This window comes from Streptopelia decaocto (genome assembly GCF_964273445.1).
Source record: "Streptopelia decaocto genome assembly, chromosome: 7".
Taxonomy (NCBI): domain Eukaryota; kingdom Metazoa; phylum Chordata; class Aves; order Columbiformes; family Columbidae; genus Streptopelia; species Streptopelia decaocto.
This window is the reverse complement of record NC_138661.1, coordinates 42,269,177-42,294,261: the sequence shown is the minus strand read 5'-3', so window position 1 is coordinate 42,294,261 and position 25,085 is coordinate 42,269,177. Positions and strand designations below refer to the sequence as shown.

General features: G+C 42.8%; 1 protein-coding gene across 7 annotated transcripts in view; it reads left to right on the top strand.

Moving 5' to 3' along the window:
• Nucleotides 1–25,085, top strand: part of AMBRA1 (autophagy and beclin 1 regulator 1) — a 134,016-nt gene that overhangs the window by 5,518 nt on the left and 103,413 nt on the right. For 3 of the 7 annotated variants that reach the window (XM_082058666.1, XM_082058668.1, XM_082058664.1), the window contains 6 exons: nt 5,526–5,781; nt 6,017–6,075; nt 6,818–7,001; nt 7,671–7,843; nt 8,633–8,699; nt 9,453–10,912. In XM_082058666.1, coding sequence (XP_081914792.1) covers nt 5,647–5,781; nt 6,017–6,075; nt 6,818–7,001; nt 7,671–7,843; nt 8,633–8,699; nt 9,453–10,912 — 2,078 coding nt within the window. In that variant the 5' untranslated portion in view covers nt 5,526–5,646. Of the gene's footprint in view, nt 1–2,952; nt 2,971–4,923; nt 4,960–5,525; nt 5,782–6,016; nt 6,076–6,817; nt 7,002–7,670; nt 7,844–8,632; nt 8,700–9,452; nt 10,913–25,085 lie in introns of those variants that run through there. The other 4 variants (XM_082058669.1, XM_082058670.1, XM_082058667.1 and 1 more) reach the window with 4 other exon arrangements.

The following is a 25,085-nucleotide window of genomic DNA, read 5'->3' as shown; positions in this document are numbered from 1 at the left end:
TGTTTTGTGTGATTTAGGATGTTGGCAAAGTTATCCCCATATTGCAGAGGGGGAAAACTTGGACTGTAAACAAGGAAATGAGCTAGAAAGTCACCGAGGCTGTGTTATGGCTCACATATATTACAAGTGGTGTTTTAGGCATCGGGTTGGTTATTGGAGATCTCCTGTCCATGGGTCCCAGAAGGAGCTTTTATTGCTTTGTCAACGAGGCTCCTGTGGAGGAAGGAAGGGCAGTGCACTGTGTAGTCAGGTGGGCAGGGTGATCTTTGACTGTCTTCAGCATGCACAGTGTTTTTTCCTTTGCTCTTTCAAGCCTCTTAAACACAGGGATCTTGACAAAGCAATTTGTCTCAAAACTGAACTGTGTAAAATACGAAGGGAAACTGGTTGAGAAAGTAATTTGAGGGAATCCTATGTCTTGTGACTGCAGCCTATATGAGGATCACTGGCAGTGAAGATAAAGCATTTTGGCTGTACCACTGTGTACACTCTTTTCATGCCTGTCTGACCATCTTCTGATAGTTCTTGGAGACCCACCCACATGTACAATACTGGGATTGCTAAGTTATTACTAATATTTATTAAATACAATAAAAAATACTCTTGAACTCTTTAATCTATCTGATAGTCAAAGCCTGAGATGCTGCTGCTGTTTAATTTGGAAGAAATGAAATGGCATGCTTTGTTGTTAGTGCTGGATACTGTGCCTGAGAATGGACATTTTGAAAATAGAAGTTACTGGCTTACAAGATAAGTAGAGCCATGGCCAGAGTTTGTAATATTTAACAGTAATAATAATCTGATTCTCTTCTTCTTTTATAGATAAGTTTGCTTGTGTTTTTGCATGTCAGTGGCATGCCTCATTGGTCACAACAGTTTTGTTTTTCATTTTGTTGTTTTTGTTTTGTTTTCCCAATCCGTGTTCTTTTAATACAAAGTATATAGCTTGCACTGACCCATAACCATGTGGGTCATATCTGTTTTACAGTCAATGCATTCTGGAAGTTTTAAAGCTTGGCAAAGTTACTTGGAGACAGAAGCTACCAGCACATGCTCTTCTCCTCTCTGGTCTTTTCTGGGGAAATTTATATGTGCATTCTCTCTGTGGATCCCAGACTGTAAAGACAGAGACAGCTTTAATGTTTCACTTAATGTTGCCTCTTTCTTCATCAGTGACTTGAGACCTCTTTGGACAGTAAAATTGTCTGAAATTATTTGGACATTTGTATTTTTTTGATAGAACTCCTGTTATAAATAGCAATTACTGATTGCAGATTTTTTTTTTTTTAAATCCTTTTTAAACACTGTTTTTTACACTGTTTCTGTATGCACACATCAGGAAAGGCTTTTAATGTTGGGCTCAGCACACAACCAAGAAGTCCTTAGGAGTGGTAATAGATTTTTTTAGCCTGGGAGCTGAAGGCCACATGAAGTAACTTTTTTCCCTAATGCAGAATTAAGTAACATAAAGTAGTGCTCTTATACTCTTTGTATTAAAGCCAGCTATGCTTCCAGAATGGTGGTGCTGGAATCTTCACAAAAGTAATAATGGCAAAGATGGGACTGAGGGGAAGGAGGGAGAGAACATGGGAGGGGGACATGTTAAGAGATGGGACCATGATCTTTGTAAAGTGCTGAAGTTTCTCATTGGAATGATAAACCACTGCGTAATGCATAAAATATCTTGATATCCTTTCTATATGGCAATTTGAATATGCTGCTTTTTATTCCTCTTCTCTCCCCACCTTTTTGTCAGTGATTTCATGGGATCCTGTACCACTCTGAAGTATTACAATTCACTGCTTCACTTTGGTTTTCTGGAGGTTCAGCATCTGTAAAAGTGGCAGTTACTAGTGTGCTCGTGCCTCTCCGATGCTGGGAATTCTTAAGGCTTCTTTGAGGACAGCTGGTGCAGAGCAAATAAGAAGGCTTGGGTTTGGGCTGTGTGATGCTCTTCCAAAATTGTAAACAGCCCAGCATGCTGTCCTGAAATGCCCTGAAGGGAGAAAACTGTTAAGGAAACAAGGCTGCCAATTGTAGAAAAATTTCTGACTCTCCACTTTCAGAATTTCTGTGGTGCCCTGGACCACATCCAGAGCATCACCTAATCTTGTTGTTGGACTCCACTTTTGGTTATAATGTTTAAAAACAGAACGAAAAACCCCAACAACAAGAAGAAAACAGGAAAAATACCAATCCCAGAGCAGTTCCTTGTTTCTGTGGTCAGCTCTTTGTCAGTTGTGATAGCATGGGTATTTGTAATAGAAGCTGCTACTGAATCAGTCCACCACTTGCCTGGACAGATTTGATTCAGTGAGCTGCAAGTTTTCTTTATGCTGAGGCCCGAGAAGTATTTTCAAACGCAATACATTTCATGTAAACTTTGTTAGTCAGGTGGCTACTGAGTAGCTATAAAAATGGTTGGTACTTCCATGGTTTGTCTGCTAATGGTATTTAATAACATGCTGTCATTATTTGGCTTCTTGTATTTGAGCAAATTGTTTGGAATTGTTGGGTATATTTACTAGTTTAGAGAAGGAACTGGCTCCTTAAAAAACAAAACAAAACAAAAAACCAACCAACCACAAAACAAACACCAAACCCCAAACCAACCCACCACCAAAGATCCGAAAACAACAAACCAAAACTGAATATACAATCCGATAGTAAGGTTAAAGGCTTCCTGCTAAAGTGAGCGAAGGTAATGCTGTATCTACACTGCATCTGTTTCTCCATTTGAAGGCTCTAATTTTCTTTGCCAGCCTGGTTGCTGAATGTGTCACCAGCTTGTGGAGAGCGGCTACTGTATTCAGGCTAATTCAGATGAAAGAGTAAACTTTCTCCTGACGAAGCATGAATAAAGCTTGGCCCTCAAAGAGATCCAGGGTAACAGTGGAGTGCCAGCCCCTCTCAAGAAGGATGCATTCAGTGTTTTCTGAAGAGCTTGCGGCTTTTAAAAATGTTGAGCAGGTACTGTGTAGGCAGGCACTGAAGCCTTGAGTTTGTTTTCTTTTCAAATGGGATAAAGAGGTGAGTCAGAAGAAGCTGAAAAAAAAAAGAGGGACAGTCCCTGAGGGAAAAATATCAAATGCGTAGGAGGCTCACATAGGAAGTGTTTGTTACATCCTGATGAGTTCAAGAGATGAGTACACATGTGCAAAGATTCAGATAACTTATCTGAAGGTAGGTACTTGATTTTATATAGTGAAGATGACTTGCTCTTTCAGTAAGGTGAATACAAGATGTTCACTAACTGCAGTTGTAGGTGTTATCTGTTTCTTGATTTTAGAATATGTAAACTTGCTGGTGGCATAAATAAACATAAAGATGTTTGTTAAACCTCTTGATTTCCTTGTTGCTATTGTTCTTCAAGGAACATTAGTCCTGATGAAACTGAATTGCTCCCAAGTTGTCAGCGATTGTTTTTTCTCATGAGTGATTGGGTTATCCTCCTTGTAAATTATCAGGATGTCTTAAGTTATTTAGGCTGTTTGTCCTTTACAGCTATCAAAAGGCTATTCCAACGCTTAGTGTTTGAGACCTCTTCAAACTTGCACCTTATTCCAGATCCAAGTCTGGTCTTCCATTTGTGTCCAGTTTATATATTTCTTCTCAGGGTGCTGTAGTCTTTACTTCTTGAATGCACTCATACAGAATATTCAGCTACTGTCTTCTTAATTTTACTAGACAAAACTAGACTTATAGCTTCCTCCTGTAAAAGTGGCTTTTTATTGCCCGTATTGTTCTGAGCTGTCCTTCCCCTCCACGCTGCTCACTATCTGAATCCAGTCATGTCTGAACACGGGTGACTGGTGCTGTTTGCAGAATCCAGATGAGGATTTGTTAATGTTTAGTGAAAAAAGATTTTTGATTTAGTGATTCCTGTATTATATAATGCTTTTGGCTGTATTTATTCCAGTGATCCTTGTTCTAGTATTTTTGAGCCTGGGCGCTTTTAATCTGTACAGTTGCTTTTAAGAATCTGCTTGCAGCATGACATCTTTAGGTTTTGTATTGCTTTCCATGAGGCTTTTATTTTGTCAAATAATTCCTACCTAATGTTTGGCTGTCTTCAACAGATTCTCGAAAGAAGGCTTATTTTACACTACAGAGTTTCTCTAAAATAGATGATCCCCATGCTGTTCACATTAAGCATCAGGGAATTTCCAGCTAGCTTGAATTTCTTGGTGGTGAATTTCTTTCCTAGGAAGATGGATGCCTTTACTTGTTCATCACTTCAGTAACCTTTATTATATTTTTACAAATGAAAACTGGTCTGCTTTATCAGAACGCCTTTTCCTGGCTTATCTCTCCAGACAGCCCCTCCCTGCAAGCAGCAGCTGTCTTAAATCATCTGCTCAGGCGTTTTTTTTTTTTAGGGAGAGTGGGAGGAAAGAAAGGTTTGCTAATAACTATTCTGAGTTCTTCTATTTCACAATTCATCTCTTCTTGTGTACATGAACCTTTTTTTCCTGTGTGTATTTTTGCTTTTTTAAGTTGCAACTTCCTTCTCTATTGAATATTGATGGTTTTGTTCAGTGTAACATGAACTGAGGAGTATTTATTTTCAGATCTTTATGTTCTAAAGAGATGACAGAGTAGTATGTGCACTCTGCTGGGATCAAAAGGTAATAGCATTGCAGCAGCAGTTCTTGTTTTATGTATTCTTAGAAAATTCTTGTTTCTGGAGGGCTTTGATGGCAAATTCCAATGTATGAGACCATTCAAAAGCTGTGTAACTTGGTTGCTATTAGGGTTGCCATATTTAGTTCTTTCAAAGAGTGTTTATTTTTTTTTCTAGAAAACAGGTATTAATGCTTTCCTTAGCGGCTCAAAGTGTACTAAAATGAACTTGAATGAATGTTGTTCTAAGAGCATTGTAAATGGAAAGATGATATGCAGACAGACAAAATGAATCATCTTGATGGAGTTGGCCAAGATACTGCTGCAGTGTATAAGGTTTCGGTCCAATACACGGTTTTGTACATTGTTAGCTATCATGATGGAGTTGGAAATAATTTGGGCTTAAGGTCTATCAGTTGTCTGACCTTTGCAGTGATAATAATTACTATTACAAACATTTTAATAGTTCCTTGGAGACTCCTTTGTTATATTGTCAGTTTTTTAACACTGTTCCTCTAGGTATCAGTCAGCCTTCCCAGATAGGGCCTAAATCTTGAAGTTGTAAAGACTGTCTTTTCATAAATCTTTTTCGCTATTATATAAAGCAAGAAATTGAGTGAAGAGAAGGGAAAGAGTTTCAAGGCCAATTTTTTATTCTCTTTAGGTGTGGTATGCCTAGGGCATGTGTACAAGGAAAGGGCTGGATGCTTTCAAAAGCCTTTCAAAGTAATCTTTGGCTACAGAAATGTAAAAATTTGGCTGCGGGAGAGGATAGGTTTGGTTTTTTTTTTGTTTTTTCTTTTTTTCCCTCTTAAATCTAGTGTTTCAGGATTTAAAGCTCTCACTATATCCAGGTGATCAAAGTAAAAGCTGCCTTCCTTCTCTTTCTCTTCTCTTTGTAGGTTTCCCTGAAGATAAACAATTGAAATGTGGGCAGCTTATTTGTAGCTTGGTGGTGGTTGTCATCTGGAACCTCCTGCTGCCTCCTCCCGGTAGTTGGTGTCACGTTGGCTGCTGAGAGCCATGAAGGTTGTACCCGAGAAGAATGCTGTCCGCATCCTGTGGGGTAGGGAACGGGGTACCCAAGCCTTGGGTGCTCAGCGTCTCCTGCAGGAGTTGGTGGAGGATAAAACTCGATGGATGAAGTGGGAGGGCAAGGTAAGGTTGTGGGATAGAGGTGCATAGCTTGATCTGGAGTGGGGGGAGGCAGAGATTTGAAATAAATTGGATCGTGATTGTACATTTGATGTGCTTTCTGGCTCTGTTCAGTTCCTGCAGTGATGTGATACTAGGTATGTTTCTACAGTGGGTTCCCCTTGTTGTCTGTGTGGTTTACAGTTGAAGTATGATCATATGACACTTGCAACACTTCCTGCTTTGTTGGCTTTTTCAGAAAGTTGAGTTACCAGACAGTCCACGCTCCACCTTCTTGCTGGCGTTTAGTCCAGACAGGTAATTAACTCCTAGTTCGTTCCCTGTTTCAGCAGTCTCCTTACACTTACAAAAGTGATGGAGGCTTGTGCCCATTGAGTTGTCCAGTCCTGAACAGCCGAGTGAAACTTCTGGTTCCTGACGTGCGTGGATGGAAAGTACACACCTTCCTAATCTCACAGCTTCAAGCATAGTTGGTGTTTGATTTCTGAGGTACCCAAGCGATGCACAGTTCTAAGGAAAAAGGATCTGTGCGGCCACGGTGCGATTTTGTAAGAAACTCGAGAGAGTAAAAGGTGTTTAGCCCAACATGCCAAGTGATGTGGCTTACCCACTGGGATATCTAGGACTAAAGAACAGAGCAGAATGATGTGTGTATTGGAAGCAGAAATGGAGGTGGGATCTCTCTTAGTGTCACTTGATTTGACAGTGGTTGAGATGGTGTGGAGAACTGGGAATATTTATTTGCCCCAAATTGTCACTCAGGAGCTCCTCCTGAGCTGCATGTTTACTCTGACTTTCAAGGTCAAATTTGTGCTTGTGGATCAGATGAGCTCATGTTTGCATGGGCCCTGAAGTCTGGCCACAGGAAGCTTTGTGGCTGTTGGTGAAACAGGAGCCTCTTACCCTTTGAGTGTGAGGCTCTGTGTGGGAGAGCTGCTGGGTTAGGTGTGAACAGACCCTGTTGAGATGACACTAACCATGGTCTGGTTTTGCCATACTCTTATCTTGCTAATGTTTGTCCTGCCTTCTGCCTTCCTAGGACCCTGATGGCTTCCACACATGTGAATCACAACATCTACATCACAGAGGTGAAAACGGGCAAGTGCGTTCATTCCTTGGTTGGACATCGCCGCACTCCCTGGTGTGTCACTTTCCATCCCACCATCCCGGGCCTCATTGCTTCAGGATGCCTAGATGGGGAGGTTAGAATTTGGGATTTACATGTAAGTCCTTCCTGAAACATACGTGCATTTGGTGTTTGGTGGGTGGTGACTTTTTTTTGCTCTGAGTTCTTTCCAAATGTTGCCTGATAAAAGAAAGTTGGTTGGAAGCTTTGCTGGGACCTGTCTCTAAAAGCATAGAACAGATAATAGCTATCCTCTCCTGTCCAGAGAGGAGGGGACAGATTTTTTGTTCAGTCCTGCTAGGCAAGTCATGTTCCTTAGCCTTGCCTGTTTATTTTATAAGAGCGATACAGATAATGCTGGAGAACTTTGTGCAAGATGCCTGTTTAGCTTATGTGAAAGATGTGCCATTTTTCATTCCACTGAGCGCATCTGAACTCTTCATTAGGGGAGCTGCTGCTCTGCCAGTTCTACCTAGTCTGATGATTGGCACAGAGACAAGGTGTATACATTTACCTGGTCACTTTGGAATGCAATATTTTACAGGCTGCTTGAGACACACCTACAAAAATACATTTGTGGTCATTGTTGCAGGTAGTGTTGTGTTCTAGACATGACGCATGACCTCGTATGAGTTGGCAGTTCTTGCCAAGAAAGCATGTTGCTTCCATGCTCTAGGCTGAGCCCTGGAGAGATGATGCATACGTGGAAATCTCATGATCTCAAACTGTGTGATAAACTGCTTGTGATTCTTTATTCCTCACCCAGGGTGGAAGTGAGAGCTGGTTCACAGATAGCAACAATGCCATTGCGTCTCTTGCTTTTCATCCTACGGCTCAGCTCCTGCTGATTGCAACTGCCAATGAGATACATTTCTGGGACTGGAGTCGCCGGGAGCCTTTTGCAGTGGTGAAAACAGCCAGTGAAATGGAGCGGGTCAGGTGAGTTCTTGCTTCTGGGGGAAGAGAATACTTGTATATGAAAAGTAGTCAGATTTGGGGAATGTGGGGGATTCCTCTGGGATGCTGCACCCTCTGCGCTGACGCTGTGGAGAGAAGCATTGGTTGCAGCTTCTTGACTCAGCTGGTAGAAAAACATTTCTATGCACAGAAAAAGAAAAAAGATAAACAATTGGAGATAATAAGTTAGCTTGGTTGTTCATGTTTGTAATCTGACATGTGCCAAATAAATGTCCAGGATCTACTTCATGTTGCTTTGTATGCTTAGTAGTTAAACTTGTCAGCTGTAAGGATGAGAGAACCCAGAAGGTGTTGGAAGAGAGTGCTGAGCTATTACTTCGGTGCAGTTGTAGAGGAAACTGTGTTGCTGGAAACTTGATGCCTTTTTTGAACAGTTTAAGCAGACAATGATGTAACATTCAAAGGAGGTTCATATCTCCCTTTGCACCAAATTCCAATTGGTTATATGTATGTCCATATCCCTTAAAATTTCCTGGCTATTTCAACTGATACAGCAGTGCTTGCTTTCAGCTTTTAGCTTCTATGTAGTGTTGCTGCAGACTATGAAATAGCTGCAGTCTTTGGCTAGATGAGTATATTTCTTCTTAATGTCTAAACTTTTTTATGTCCTTCAGAAGAAGATGATGTCAATGTAATAACGTTCTCATTGCGAGCATTTCAGTAGGAATTTTTTCCCTGCTGTGCCCAGCTTCTTGTGTCAGTGTGGAATGTGAACTCATGATTGACACTCTGGCTCTGCTTTTGTTTTAGGCTGGTACGGTTTGATCCCTTGGGACACTACTTGCTCACAGCAATTGTTAACCCTTCTAACCAGCAGGTAAGAGGAATGTCAGGACCTGAAACACTGGAATAGGCTGCCCAGGGATGTTGTGGAGTCTCCTACTCTGGAGGCATTCCAGACCTGGACGCCTTCCTGTGTAACCTCATCTTGGTGTTCCTGCTCTGGCAGGGGGATTGGACTAGATGATCTTTTGAGGTCCCTTCCAATCCCTAACATTCTGTGATTCTGTGATTGACTGACTAATTACAAGATGTTCTACATACATTAACCCTAGTGTGTTCCTAAGCAGCCTTGTGCTTTTCTAAAATCCTGGAGTCCTAAGCCGAGTTCTCTCACTTTAAGTGGTCACATGAATGTTCTTGTGTTATGTGCAGGGCTATTAAGGAGCTCTCCACAGTATGTTTATTTTGCCCTCACTGTCTCGTTAGTGGTGGGGCAGGTGTCCCAATGGCCCTGCTCTTTCAATTCTTTTGTGACATTCTGCAGGATTTAAACCTACACAGGGTACTAACAATGCTTCCCACAGCTGCTGACCCTCAGATGCTGAGGCTTCTGTTGGTATGAACACTCTATTGTCAGAGCTCACTGGGCTGTAGGAAAAAGTTGTCTGGATCCATAAAATGAACTTCGAAATAAAGAGTCAGCTGATTTCCTGCAAGTCAAGGCCTCTAGGAAGGGAGTTATCGCATCCTTTAATCTATCTGGGGTGATAGCGGGCTTTCTGCTGTTTATGTGGAGGTATAGGATTTTGCTGTGCGATGGCTGAACTTTGATTGCTTCCTTCTGCAGAGCGATGAGGAAGTGGAGATCTCCGTGGACAGCACAGAGATACCGCATTATCGCCAGCGCGCTATCCTTCCATCTCAGCCTGTGAGGCGCACACCCCTCCTCCACAACTTCCTGCACATGTTGTCCTCCCGCTCCTCTGGCATACAGGTGGGAGAGCAAAACAGTGTTCAAGACTCTGCTACCCCATCCCCTCCACCGCCTCCACCACCACCTCCTCCGCCTCCAGCCAGTGAGAACACAAGGGCATCTGTCTATAACAGGCTCCGGGAGCGAGTCAGCTACCCCACAGCAGAGTGCTGCCAGCACCTGGGGATGTTGTGCCTTTGCAGCCGATGCTCTAGTGCAAGACTTCCTTCTTCTCTCTTCCCTCACCAGGAAAACGCACCCTCCACGTCTTCTGGGGCCACTGGCACTTCCTTCTCCTCTGTGCAGACAGAGCCTTATCAACCCCCAGAGCAGGCATCCGTAGCGCAGGAGGAGCAGGGGATACTTAACAGGCCCTCTGCTTTCAGCACAGTTCAGAGCAGCACTGCTGGCAACACCCTGCGCAACCTTAGCCTGGGCCCCACGCGGCGATCCCTCAGTGGGCCCTTGGCAGGCCACCAGTCCCGGTACCAACAGTCTGCGAGAGAGATGGCTTCGGGCTTAGGCGGGTCTGACTGGTCCAGGACAGTGCTGAACATGAGCTCTCGCTCAGAGCTGGAAGCCATGCCTCCCCCTAGGACCAGTGCCTCCTCCGTGAGCTTGCTGTCCGTGCTGAGGCAGCAGGAGGGAGGCTCCCAGGCATCAGTTTATACCTCTGCGACAGAAGGGAGGGGCTTTCTGGCCCCCGGGGCTGAGGCGGACAGTGGTGGTAGCGCTGGTCCGAGCAATCCGGCCAGCATCCGTAATGAGCTCCAGTGTGATTTGAGGCGATTCTTCCTGGAATATGACCGGCTTCAGGAGTTAGATCAGGGGATTGGTGGGGAGCCCAGCCAGTCGCAACAGGCTCAAGAAATGCTCAACAACAACATTGAGCCTGATCGGCCGGGTCCCTCCCATCAGCAGACTCCACACAGCAGTGAAAACAATTCCAATTTGTCCCGGGGTCACCTGAACCGCTGTCGCGCTTGTCATAACCTGCTGACCTTTAACAATGACACGCTGCGCTGGGAAAGAAGCACGCCTAGCTACACACCAGGGCAGGTCCAAAGCACGTTTGAGGGTGTACCTCCAAATACCAGCCAGGTGCAGCCTGCAGAGAGAACCGAGGGCAGAGCTCCTGCCTCTAGCAGGCTGCAGCTGGGCAGCTCTTCCACCCCGCAGGAGGAGAGGACCGTGGGAGTGGTCTTTAACCAGGAGACGGGGCATTGGGAAAGAGTTTACAGCCAGTCGGCTTCAAGCAGACCTGGGAATGTATCACAGGAGGCCTTAAACCAGGAAATGCCTGAGGAAAGCTCAGAGGAGGATTCACTCAGGAGGTAAGATATATGCTTGACATTCGTCCTCTATTTTTTTTTTTTTTTAAACCTTTCCCATCTAGTCTGAGTTTTTGAGTATTTTCTTGTGTGCTCTTTATGGAGATAAAAATAGAGATGTTGCACTGATGTCTATTTTAGCTGGCACTGTTGTGCTGCAGGTAGGTTTTGAGGGTGTCTGAAGGTTGTAAGGACAACCACCAGAGCTCTCAATGGGAAAGGAGGATGGTAGGCAAAAGGACAGGCTCTGGCAGCAGATCTCTGGGGTGAGCTGTGCTCCTGGTGTTTCCCAGACACTGCAGAAGGGTGAGAACACAGGATGTGCTACACTGTCCTTTGTGGCCCCATGCCATGTACATGCTGCGCATGGAGAATCTGCCCAGAGTAGGCATGGAAAACTGAACACAAGTAGTGAGAATTGCTTTCCTGAGTGTTGTGTCTTCTTGAGGTTGTGGTTAAGTTGGAAGGGTTAACAGTCATTTCCTTGATGTTGCCATACAGGGCAAAAAAGGTCCAAGTTCTTTGTCAGTGGTTTGGGCATATACCTTAGTTGCGAGTGTTTGACCAAACCCATTGCCTTTGATAAAGAGGCAGGTTTTGAAAGTGGCTCTCATTGACTCAAATCTAGGGTGAGCTGGTTGGTGGCATATTAGTCACTGAAAATTTTAGGCGCTGCTGTATTGTTTTTTTAATAAGGTGATTCTTTTTAGGAAGAATTTTTAATTTTTTTTTTAAACTTCAGATATGTTACAGGAAACAGAATGAGCCAAATCAAACTTGCACCAGGAAGGACCTGTGCTTTGTGTTAAAGTATCTCCACTCCGTGATTCAGCTACATTGGTACTTGGGATAGGGTTTCCCTGCTGGGCTTCAGTTTGCATCCTCTCTGTCAAGTGGTTTGTGCACTTGTCAGAGGAAAGGTCTAGTCCTGCTGTTTCTTCAAAATGGATGCTCTGTGCTTTAGGAAAGCAGCATTTCCAGATTGGATGCAGATGTAACTGGCTGAGGAGGCTTTGCATGCAGGAGTGCCTGAGGAAAGGGAATTCTTTCCTTCTTCCTGCAGATAAGCTGATTATACTCAGGCTGGAACAGTGGCTGCCTTTCTTGTTGCTGTAGTTGCATAGCAAGTAAGTGGTTGGTGATCATGAAATTATTCATCTGCTTCTAAATCCTTGCCCCAGTTTTTTTTTATAGCCTGCCATAATGAGAATCTCAAGCTGATTACATGGTAACTACTTCTTTCTTGGGCCTGGACTTACCTGCCATTAATTTAAATCAGATATCCTCTAGTCCCCTATTAAAGGGTAGAGAGGTGAGAGGGAGCTGACAAATTTAGCTTTAAAACGACACTTGAGTAAGTCTTGAATTAACTCGCTTTTGAAATACCTGTACAGGCTCATGTAATCTCCACTGTGTAGCTCGTTCACTGGACTAAGTCACTGTAATGTCAGAAAAAATGGGGGCAAATAATGTTTTTATTTATCAAGCCTGTTGGCATGTATTTGGACAATGAGGTGTGGTGGGATCTGTAGATGTGATCTTTTCTGGGGGAGTTGTATAATTTTAAAATAGAATCATAGAATAGTTTGAGTTGGAAGGGACCTTCAAAGATTATCTAGTCCAACCCCCCTGCAATAAGCAGCGACATCTTCAACTGGATGAGGTTGCTCAGAGCTCCATCCAGCCTGGCCTGGAATATCTCCAGGGATGGGGCATCTACCACCTCTCTGGGCAACCTGTGCCAGTCTCACTATCTTAATAATAAAAAATTTCTTTCTTATATCTAGTCTGAATCTACTGGTTTTTAGTTTAAAAGAATTACTCCTTGCCCTAATGTAACAGGCCCTACTAAAAGTCTGTCCCCATATTTCTTACAGATCCCTTTTAAGTACTGAAAGGAAAAAATGACCCAAGGTGTCTAACTCAGTCCACCCTGGCATGCAGGAGCTGGATGAGTTGCTACCAAACAGCTGGAGTCCTGTGACTGAATTTCTGGGTTACTTGGCTTGTCATCCATGGTGGTTGTGCTGCCTGCTCAGTGGCTGTAGCATCTGTGCAGGGCTAGTTGCCCACCTGGTCACCTGTGCAAACAGGTGCTTTTTGTTGAAACATTAGAGCGTGCAGTTCGATGCGTGAGCCTGATCCCAGATGAATTCCATGAATTCCCACAAGGTGAAACCTGTAGTGAAACTCTTTTGGCAGAGATAGCCGAGAAGCTTGTAAGGCTTCTTTAGTTTTCTGTCTCCTGCTTCTGTTATCAGACCTTTCTTAAGAACATGCATGGCAGCGGCTTTTGCTTCCCTTCTAACTGAAGTTAAGTGTAGAGTTGTGAGACAAGGAAGCTGGAAGTAGTAAGCAGTCTCACTTGCTCATGGCAATTTGCTTGAAGTAAAACTTCATCTCCTTTCCTGTTAAACATGTTGGGTGGACTTGTGGGGACCTCTATGAAATCTTTCCCCCTAAAAGGAACCCTGCATATGGGATAGCTATATCCTGCAGGTGTGATTTTTTTCCCTTCTCAAATTACTTGTTATATTTTTTCCCTTACAAAGCAATAACAAGTCAGCAAGCACCCACTTACCTAATTTTCGCGTAGAACGAGCATTCTCAGATTCAGCATTCTTGTCTCTCAGACCTAGGGTGTGCTCCCTCAATGGGGAGTGCTGGAACCATTCCCACACAGCATAGTCCAAAACTTCTGTTGACCTTTGCAGCTGCAGCAGTGTGCAAAGATGGTGACTAAGGTTTCATGAGGTGTCAGCTGTGTAATGCTGAAAGTGCTTGGGAAATACAGGAGGGAAGGTAAGCCTTCAAGCCTGGGGGTACAGGTGGTAACTGCATAAACACTTTTAATTGATGTACCTATGGACCTCAGGTTAGTTCTTAGTATTGGGGGGTGTCTGTGTATTTGCTTGTAACTTGTTTTATATTTGGTTTTTCCTTGTCCGTCCATTAGGTGTCCTCATTGGGCAATTGAGCTCTATATACCAAGGCCAGCTGAAAAAAATGATTAAAAATTGGACCTGGAAACTCTGTGTGTATATTCTCATTCCTTGTCTATGGGCAGGATCCATTCCTTGGCCTGTCTTGCCTGACTGAGAAGTAGCTTGCTGGGAAGACATTGCCATAGAGGGTCAATTAAGTTAACAGGTAGTTTAATGAAAGCTGTTCTTTGAATTCTGTTGATGCAGCTCTGTCAGCTGGGTAGGGAGAGAATTCTGCTCTTTCTACTGGTGCTGGGCTAATTGTCTTGGGCTAATCATTAATAAGCATGTAATGAAGCTATTCCTGACTACCAGCTCTGGCACCTCTATTAGGAGGAATGTGTCACCAAGAGCCTCAGCAGTGCAGCAGTCCTGTCACATTCAGCTTAGGCTGAAAGTAGCGTGATTGTTGAGCTGTGTGCTTCTGAAGCTACGTCAGTGAGGTATGAAATTGGGATAGGTTTATGGTCTACCTTAAGCAGAAGTTGGTGAGAAAGAGCTTCAACTTTTCTGAGGTTTTCCACACTGATTTCAATAATTCAAATGTAGGGTTTTCCCCTGTGGTTCTGTCGTTGCGTCACTTCTAACATCAAAGTGAAAAGAGCTTCAGAAATCCCTGAAGTTGTCAAGTGAGATGTGCTGCATAAAACTGGTGATAGAAGCTGTTGGCAAGATCTGGATGGGGGAAAGATAATTGAGCAACAGATGATAGCTAGTTTAATTTTTCTATAACTTTATGTTAATTAAAAAATGAGTTGAGGGAGCATTGTGTTAATACTGTAATCGTAGTGAGGGAAAAAATCCTGTAAGTACTTTAAGCCATTGTTGCCATCGGGGCCAATTCAGGTTGATAATGAAGAGTTGAACAGGGAATGAAAGAGGATTCTTCCAGTCAACTGCTTGTTTGAGAGGAACAAGAAAAATATAGAGTCTTAGCAGTGGTCTCCACTGAAATACATTTCGGGTCATCAGTTAATGACAGGTACAGTGCAATGTTGTTCAATAAAACTGATCCAGATCTTCAAATGCTACCTCTTTGGCTATTTTCATATGATGTAAGTCATATCTACAGAACGAATGTATTATGTCACAAAAAAAGAAAATCCTCGGTATTTAAATCTAGTGTTGTTTCTGGGTTCTGGCATGGCATTGCAGGCCAGAGTCTTTCTAGAATGGCTGCAGGGAGCAAGTAGTGCCATGTGTGTCTCTGTTGACATATTTCAAGCCTTAACCTGTGCAACCTCTAGAAAGGGGAAAAAGAAAAATACACAAAGGTAAACTTGTCACCTATGCATTCAAGATTTAGCTGCTTGAAACATACTAAGGGGGCAATTCTGGTATTGTTTTCCTGTATATTTCAACTAGAGATTTGAATGAATTACTGCAAATGAAAGATGAGCCCTCTCCTATTGCCAGGCAGGTTTGCATGAAACAAGTCTTTCATGAGGAAATGCTTATTATCCTTATTCTTCCATTAAGAAGCTTTGTCTGGTAATTATGTTAAACTTCTCTAACCACTCCAGTGCACTCATTTCACAGAGGTCAAATTCCGTAGGCTGTGATATAAGTAACTTCTGTGCGTATGTCTTATGAACACACAACACTTGCCTTGCTTCACCTATTTAGTTTGGCAGACAAGGTAGACTTGAAGTTATCTGAAAATCTGAGAAGTCTTTTGAACTGTCTGAGTGATAGTTTTGCCATGCACATAGGTAGGAAGGAGTGTATAAGGTGGAGGAATTTGTATTATCTGAGGACAATTGTATAAACTCCTTTATTTTGTTTGTAAGTGTATAACAGTGCAGAGTCCTTAGTGCCGTGCAAATAATTGACCTGCTGAAGTCGCACAGCTGACCAAAGGCATTGTGTTTTGATGTGTTTTAGTCTGTTGGATGCAGTGTGCACAAGCAACACATGCAGACCAGCTTCCCTGGAACCATGTTACAGGGTCCAGGGTCAAATTTCTGTTTTTCATTCTGCCAGCTTCTGTCTGAGGATTGACGTTGCTCCTGCCTGCATTCTTGCTACACGATGTGAACCCAGTCTTTTTTCCTGAGCTAATATTGTGTGATGCTTAGCAGTCTAGGATTTCTCTCTAGGTGAGATGAGAAAACTATGGGATCATGAATGTGAGCTTGGTTGTCCAGCCTTTCCCTTAGAAACGTATAAACGCTCTCCCTGGGGCTTCGCCTGTTAGCCAGATGCAGACCTCTGTGCCCAGCTCTTGTCAGGCATGTGAAGGAAGGCCTGAAGCCACACCAGGTGCAGTAGGGTGGAAGCAATGCTACTATTCTCACTTGCCTGTGCAGTACAGTGACTCCAGCTTGTATCACATCTCTCTTCAGCCTTGATGGCCTTTCTGGCAGCATGTAGCTGTCTATACATAGAGCACACATGGAAAGGAATGCCTAGTCTACTCCCTTTTGAATTTCTCAGATCTCATTTCCATATCGCTTTGCTGCCACAAGAGGGTAATGTTGCTTCTGCTCCTTGCTTTTCCTGTCTTCTGCAGAACCACAAAGTTTCTGAGTTCTTGTATAAAGAAAACAGGTAGCTTGAGGACCGCCTCCCTCCCAGTCCTAAATTGCAGCTTATCTCCTTAGTTACCATACATTTGCAAGTTCTTCAGTGTTTGGGAAAAGGCATGAATGGAGATTCTGAGGGGAAATGGCTCTAATACAGAGTGCAAGCAAGGGAGCAGCTTATCCTCTTGGCTTTGTAAGGGCTTGAAAGGGACGCATGTGAACCTTGAGGTGAAGCAGGTATTTTGTCTCTCTGACATGCAAATGCCCCTGAGTTAGAGCTGTAAAAGACCAGTTCTGCAGAATTCGACTGGACTCATTGCCTACCAACCTTGGAGCAGCCCTTTCTTTGCAGTCTGCCTTCTCAGAGGTTTTGTTTGCATTCCAATGGTTACTCATCCTTCCTCAGAAGACTTCCATAACATGGGGCTTATTTTCTGGAGGAATGGTTAGCAGATGTTGACCCCAGTCTGGGTGGCCACTTTTTCCATGGAATTGTGTTTATTTTCTTGTTCAAGTATGCCTTGAACTATTACCTTAATTTTTAGTCTTTTCCATAAGCATGCCCATGAATATGTTTGGGTTTTGTTTCTGATGCAAATAGACATGGCTTACTCATGGCCATGAGGGGATGCCTCTTCCAGATCTAAATTGTAGATAATGGTGTTGACTTGTGGTCTAACTGAGACCTGTCTGTGGTTAAAGTAGGTCGACAGGGTGGGAAAACTCCCATTCCTGCCTGACAATGGTGAGTGCTGTATATAAAAGAAAGTGTATAGTCACTTCTACAGCTTGTTCTTGAGTTCCTGCTGGAGCTTGAACTTCTGATGTGCTGCTCTGGTTTTTGATTTAAGATAATGTTACTATTTTTTCCCTAATTGCTTACAGCAGTGGTGGCTTCCTAATTTGAGTATTTAGTATCTGTTGCGGCAGTGATGTGTTGATTTCACTGAAGAAGGGGGACATGAGGAGGAGGTCACACCTCTGAGCTGTGTAGAAGCATGGCAGCAGGATGGTGCTGGCTGCTCAGGCTGCACGTCAGTGAGAACATGGCCTGTGCCAAATCTAAGTGGACCTACCCAATATCATCTTTCCCCAACCTTTATGTTCACGCCCATTCCTTGTGGAAACTCTTGCTAGCCTCATGTCCTGGCGGTGTGTTTTAGGCTCAGCATTTTGTTTAAACTTATGGCATGCAGACCTCAACCGTGCTGTGGAAAGAAGGATTTTTCTGGCCAGAAGAGTTTATGCTATGCTGTTTTCAGTCATGATAAGAAATAATTCCAAAGATGCTTTTGTACAATTCTTGAAAATGATGATGGTAGAGATAAGTAATATCTCAGTAGTGAGGAACAGTGGGGCAAATAGAAGTTATGGAGGGGTTTGCAGGCAGAGACAAGAGATTCAGGTTTGTGGTTGGGAAAGAGGCTTTAGGGGAGAAGGCCAAAACTGTGGAGTGGGGGAATGGTTTCTGGAAACGTTAGCCTGTTCAGGAATGAATGAATGAAAACCTAATTTGTCAGTGCCAAGCGTAAAGTGAAGTGATAATCTGCAGGTGACACGAACATCTAGACATGATAATTAGCTGTGTTGATGGGTGAGATGTGCAGGCTGTGGACAAATGTGACAAGTATTGTTTGTTTGTCCTCTTCTAAAAATGAAAAATACAAGTCAGTTTTATCATGAGAATGTAACCATATCCTGAACTGTAGGAGAAGCTGCTGTGATATCTAAATGGCCAGTTGATGTCTACGTGAGCTCTGAGGTTATTGCTGCCCCCCATCCAGCTTTGTGAGTTTTCTTTGCAGACAGAGCCTGTGGTCTCTGTGTGGGCAGGAAAGACTTTGTTTTACTGACGTGGTAGAAGTTTGAGTTCTTGAATGTGGTGGCAGTTGTCATGTAGAAGAGCAAGTGAAAGCGGTGCCTGTTTTCTTGCACAAAGGTTCTTCCCCCTGCCTTTGCTTGTTTCCTGATTTAATACTACTGTAAGGTTGCTAGAGCCCTTTTACTTGATTACCAAGAGTTGGTGGGGGAAAAAATGATGCCTTGTGCTTTCCCTCTTGCAGTGACTAATAGAGGTCACTCCCTGCTGCTGAGCTTCCCTGAGTACTTTGGAAAGCTGAGCATATTCAGTCTTCGTCAAACTTGCAGAAAGGCTTAAACCTCCTTTACTTTTATTGGCCTGAATTTAGATATACAGCAATGACTGTAGCAACAAAAATATTTTTTTTTTCCCATGTTACTCTTGCAGCAGTTTGACTTGCAAATTAAGCAGATGTAGAAAGAACTCTGCTTTCTCAAAAACCTTAATAATACTTCCCCAGTCAAACCACTTACTTTCTCCCAGTTTGTTTGGTAGTCAAGGCCTAACAATGAGGAGTTCACCTATAGAAAAAATGGGCACACTTTTTTTCTCTGCGGTCTGCAGGAATGGAGACCTGTTTCCTCTAAGTGTCTGTCTGTGGGGTTGTTCAGAACATTTGCTTTGTGTTCACCTGCTCCGACGTGGCAGCAAGGCAACGTGCTGAAATCGGATTCCCGTGATGTTTCTTAATGAGAATGGAAGAGGTACATGCTTTCAAACTGACTTACTTTTTTGCTTCTACTGAGGAGTAATGAGATCTGGAGTTGAGTGGTTTGTTTTGTTTTTTGGGATGGTGGTTTTATTTTTTTGTTCGTTTTTCCTTTTGAGGAAAGCTTGTATGAGATGACCATGCAGCAAAGATATTACATAAACACAGATTGCTTAGAAGTTGAAAGACGGCTGACTTCAAAAAGATACCTATTTGAGGATACCATAAAACACATACCAGTTCTCAGTTTTCCTACAGACAGGGAAGAAGTGTGAATAGCTTCCCCCTCCTGAAAGCCATCCTTTGTTAGGTTGTCTGTCTCCTGTGCTGTCTGCACATGGCTTCGCTGTGGCCTCCTGATCCAACTGCTACAGGGTGGGCAGCAGGTCCAGACAAGCTCATTCAACCTGGAACAGTTGTTCCTGTTCCAATTTTTTTACTTAAGTACATAGTTAATGTACTTGTAGTATTCTGTCTAGAGGATGATGCTCAACTTATGGTTAATGGTGGTCTTTTACATGCTTAAGCTATCTAGCTGTGATTCCTAGAGCTTGTTGTCTGGCTTCAGAGAGGCAGTGTTAAAACAATCTCTTAGTTTTGTTTTTGTTTTGTGTTCCTTTTGCCAAGAAGCAAGTTATGGGCAGGCTCTCAGACCTTCTATTTCAGGCCTACTTGCTCAACTAAAAGTTCTGTAGCTTGTGTGTAGCTCTGTGTAGATGTTGGCAATATAGTGTGCCTCTTTTTTGTGCTAATACAAGCCCTTAATTGTTAGATGTGCAATCACATATATTGCGTGTGTGCACTCCTTCTTCACACTCTTTATAAATGCACACAGCATGGTGTGTCTCGCAACAAAGTGCCCTCATCCAATTATTTGCTCTTTATTACAGAATCTGTGCTGGAGAACTTGCAGTAGAATAGTGTGCGTCTACTGTCTGGGCTTGGAGCATGAGGAAAGAGAGGGACCTGTGATCTGACTCAGTAATACAACTGTAACCAAAATAGTGATGACTATAGATTTCTCCAGTTGAGGCGTTCTGGTCTGTTGAACAGCTAACATGCATTTTAAACATTTTCCACATACATATTTAACTGATTGCACCAAATGGCTGTTTGTGTGCTGATGTAACTGACCCCCTCCCTTGCCCTTCTTGAGAAAGCACCTGCTGGAACTGAAGACCGTGAATAAACAGGGTTCATTATCTGCCAGGAAACTGACTCATTTTTCTGCTTGAAATGCGTTGGTATCAAATCCTTCCCCTGTCTTCATGAAGCAGGAGGGCTGGGGTAAGTGGCTGAACTGCCCTGCTGGTCATCTGTTGACCTGTATTCATTACTCCAGCCTGAACAAATCATTTTAAAGGAAGTGACTGATGTGTGGTGGGGCCTCTGTTTTCAAAGCCTTAGAAGCCTATGGAGATAACAGTACAGCTTCTGCCCCCTCAGGAAAGACACCTCCTCTTCAATTCCCTATGGAGAAGCAGGAGCCCTATGTAATTATTCCAGAAGCTGATGCAGATCTGTGTGCATGGTTAATCAGAGATTTCTGCTGTCCACACAATCTGTGGTGTTGGGAACTCCCAGAACAAGGAGAATTTTAAGCAGACATTATACATATGAAGGTAGGTAGAAGAGCCCTCAGAAGGGTAGAGCTGTCTGCAGGCTGATGGTGACTATGTTCTGGCCATGCTTTCAAGCCTGTTATCATCACCATAATGACTAGGAACTGATTCCCTCCAACTGAATTTCTGATATAATCACATGTTGTTAAGGGCCTAGAGGAACTGAGGAATGCAGGGTCTGTTTTCAGCTTGGCTGAGGTGCCTGCCCCATTCTGAACACTGGTATAAAACTGCCACTCTGGAGCAAGACAGCACATGCAGTAGCTTGAACTGATTTAAATTTCTTCTCCTCTCCGTGTCCCTCAAGTTTTGCCCGTGCAAAATGAAAGTGCAAGTTCTTTCATTGTTCTTTTCATGTTGGAGTTATTGCCAAACTAATCAATGCTGTCATAGCTGCTCTTGACCCTTTTAATGTCTATCACAGATGTGTGCTTCTTCTTGTCCATTTAAATAATGCATTAATCATTTCCTGGGTACTGTTACGATGAGGACCTCTGCATAATGCTCACTCGTCTTTGGCTCTGATACATGGCCTTTGTTAGCAGGTGAAGTGATAGATTAACAGTGTGACCTTGGGTCCACTTAAAAAAAACAGTCTGTCATTTTCCTCAGAGCTGTTGACCTTCCCTATGATGAGCTCCAGAGGTGCTGCACAGTGCCTGCAGCATCAGGTGGTAAATGGAGGTTGAAGTTCCTACTCCTGGAGCAGAAGTGCAGTAATAGCACAGTTCATCATGTGATATTACTTTCTAGTTAAACTAAAGCAGGTAGACTTTAAAGGGTTAACCATATTCTTCTTGAAATTATGCTCCCTGCCTTGTGATTAGGAGAACTCAAATCCCAATTCTTGTTTCTGCTGTTTCTTCTTACCTACAGTTCTTTGTTTAATGTAATTGTGCTCCTTTCCCCTGCAGTCCTTCCCAAATGTACTCCTTTCCATCCTGGCTGAGAACCTGATGTGCTCTCTGTTTTCTGACTGAGAAATCCATACAGTTTTTGTTTTCTTCACAATTCTTACCCAGAATCAGTGAAGATGGAAAAATGTTTTTTGTGAAAACTGCTGTCCTGTATCAAACCTGCTTCTCTGACAACTCAACACCTCCAGCTGCGAAGGATGTCTTCTCTGTCCCTGTCTGCCCTTCAGAGTTAGCACAAACAGGCCAAAGTGTTCTACAAAAGCATTGTTTGGATTGTGTCTGTGATCACGTATTACATCTCTGCACTTACTGTTTTCCCTGAAGAAAGAAAGCAAACTTTATTGCAAAGGTCATTCATTTAGTGGAATAACTTTAAAAAAGAAAAAAAAAAGATGACAGAAAGAATGTGTTACAGGGCTTGGATACTCGTAAGAAAGGCAGCTGCGAACTTTGGGTCCTCAATGAGGGTGAGATGTGTGGCAAAAATATGAACGAAGCGATGGAAGAACTAACTTGGAGAACTGCAAAAAGCGAGTGTTGAGGTTTCTATCAGTACTAAATTCTCAGCATGTCTGTCTCTTGTAGACAGTTACAGTTGTTCCAGGAAAAGTTTGACCATTTTGTTTGACTGTTTCTTCTAATCATCTGCTTCTGACCTGTCTTAATTCAGTTTTGATGCCAGGCTGAATGTGTCTAACCATAACTACGCAAAAGCTGAAATGTTAACTTAGAGGTATCGAAGTAGATTATGTTAAGGACTTAATTTTAGAAATCATCTTTTCAAGCAATCTTTAGAACTGCATACTGATTGCTTTTTTATTTTAAGCTTGAATATGAAACTAGTGATAGCAGTAATGTTTTTCTGTGTGACAAGAACTACAAAACTTTTATGGAAAATGAAGCTATGGAACAAAACGCTTGATGGTTTCTGGTTACATGACTTCAAGTTGCTCTTTCAAAGTAGGCAACACAATAGAGAGATGTCTGAAATAATTTTTTCCCTATGCTGAGAAAAAGCAAGGGAAAAACACCCAAACCAGTGGATTGTGTTGGTTGATTTTTTTGTTTAGAATAGTTTTCTGGTGTTCTATTGAGGCTATAATTGATCTCCAAGTATTAATTTGGCTTGTTAACAGTTAATAATTGGGTTTAGGATTCAAGGGAGGGTAGCAGTGTTATTGGGCAGCTGGAGAACATTTAGCTGTCTTTATGCTTTAGCTTTCTTGTTATCTCTAGGTTAAACATTGCCCCACCATAAGGAGGAGATTATCGATGTTGCTGTTCTGTATGTTCCCATGAGGAACCACAGGAGCACATCTATAGAGATGAGCATTCAGGAGAGCTGACTGCTGGCAATAATTCAGAGGGCTGAAAAATGCATGTAATATGAAGCAGTGTGGTAATTTCATCTCCAAATGGGCAGTAGGGAATACAAAAGCCTTTCCAGGGAAGATATAAAACCCAAGGAGGAAACTCACAGAAGGTGCTGGAGTTGCCAATATACTTCTGCTTCAAAGGATAAAGATCAATTGCTCTTAGGCCCTCTTCATCACTGAAGGCTGGACTGTGGGAGAGGCAGGCGCGCTTCCTTCATTTTACTGTTCTGCTCTGATTGTTCATGTGCAGCAGCAGCTTAGGAGGATGTCAGCTGACCGAACACCCTTTTAATTTTAAGGAAACTAAGCCTCAGTGCTGTTTGCTATTGCCTCCCTTGCAGATGGGGAGGGAAGCATTTCCCTCAGTGTCGTTTGGAGTAGCACTGCTCAGTAATGTGCGTGCTGTGACAGCAATGTAAAATATGGTGTAGGAATTGCATATCCTTAGAAACTGTTACTGAGAAGTTAAATTTGCTGCATTTAACTCTTCTCAAAGCCCGCTGAGATGAGTCACTCTGTCCCAAGAGGCTTTGATGGTGATCCTCGCCCCCGTGGGGAGGGTGTGGGTACAGTGCAATGGCTGATGTGCTATGAGGAGGTTGCTTCATGACTTTTTTTCCTCTCGAGCTGCAGCTTCTAGCATTCAGCTGCTTCATTCCTGAGAAATTTCCATTTTCTGCTTGTAGTGTCTTGTGCGTGTGCACTTTCTTTTTCTTTCCCTTGTCTAAAGGTGACCTCTAACCTGCACCTTGCTTCCCTTCCCATCTCTAGTGATTGCTGCAGTTTGCAAACCCTGGATAACAGAATGAGTGTAGAGCTGTGGTTCCATAGCTACTGAAGTCTGACAGAAAGGGAGTCTGCTGATATCTCAGTGCTGCTAAACTCAAGAGGCAATTTATATCTTCTTGTAGTAGTTCTAATAAAAAAAATAAGCCAACAAAAAACTACAATCCCTGTCCTCCTATTTTAGCGAGCTGGGCCAGAAGCATCTCTCAGGGTGAGCAGACTTAATCTTCATTATTGCGGCATTGACTGACAGCCTGGAGGATGATAATGTGTGATTTTTTTTTTTTTTTTTTTTTTTTTTTTTTTGATGAGCGGGGGAGGAGAGTGGAAATTGCAGTTTCTCTGCTAATTGTACTTTAGATGTCACTTGTGACAATTTCATATTGTCTAGACAGAGATAGTGGAGCAATTGCTTCCACAGCCTAGTGTTAGCCTGTTATACATCTGGGTAGCAAAAATGGGGGGTGTGGGAGAGGAAGGGTGTGCTGTAAGCTCCAGAAAGGACTCAGGAGTGAAGCGTGATCTACTGAAATGTTTCAAAAGGAGATGCAAGCAATATGCATTTCTCTTTTTGCATGCTTCTCTGTTGGAAACTTAGATGCTTAGTGGCTAGTGCTTCCCTGTAACAGAGCTACTCCTGTTCAACCATAGATTATGTTTAATCTCCTTGACAGAAATGTTCTCTACCTCAGCATTTACCTTGGTAGGTTATTGGGTTACCTTACACTCTGCGTTTATGGAAAACAAATAGTTTGTGTCTCTCTCTGGGATTTTGGGTGGCAAAAGCATATATGAACGTGGCACCTAAGACTTGATAGAGTACAGCATGACTTACTTCAAAAGCATTTAACTTTTCAGCAGTAGGTTATGCTATCAGTGTCACAGATGCAACACTTTATTGATGTTTATAGCATCGATTATAGTCTATTATATATGATGTTTATAGTATCTGTTATTGAACCCATTTGTCAGTACCAAATGCATTTGAATCTGTAACTTGGCCTCAAGGGCTCAGTCTAGAATTGAGTTAGTTAAGTAATAGATTTTGTGTTTAGTACTCTGGTTTCAGTACAGATATTGTTATTCTTTGGAGCATTAAGCAGAGAGATGACCCATCTGGATCTCATGAGATTGCCTGTTGCCTTGTTTTGGTTTTTTTGTCTACTATGTGTATTTATATCCACCTGTTCATTGCTCTGTGATCTGAGAGGGCACAGTTGTAGGACAATTAAGAACTACTAGTCAGGCTTAAAATCAGCTGTAGCTTTTAGCAGTTACTGTTAGCTGAATTATTTTTGTCCGCCTGATCTGAACGTAGCCCTAGTGTGTGGCTTGTGTGTCTTGGTGTGAGATAGTGCAGGAGCTGGGTTTGGGCTGGCAGGCATGGAATGGAAAG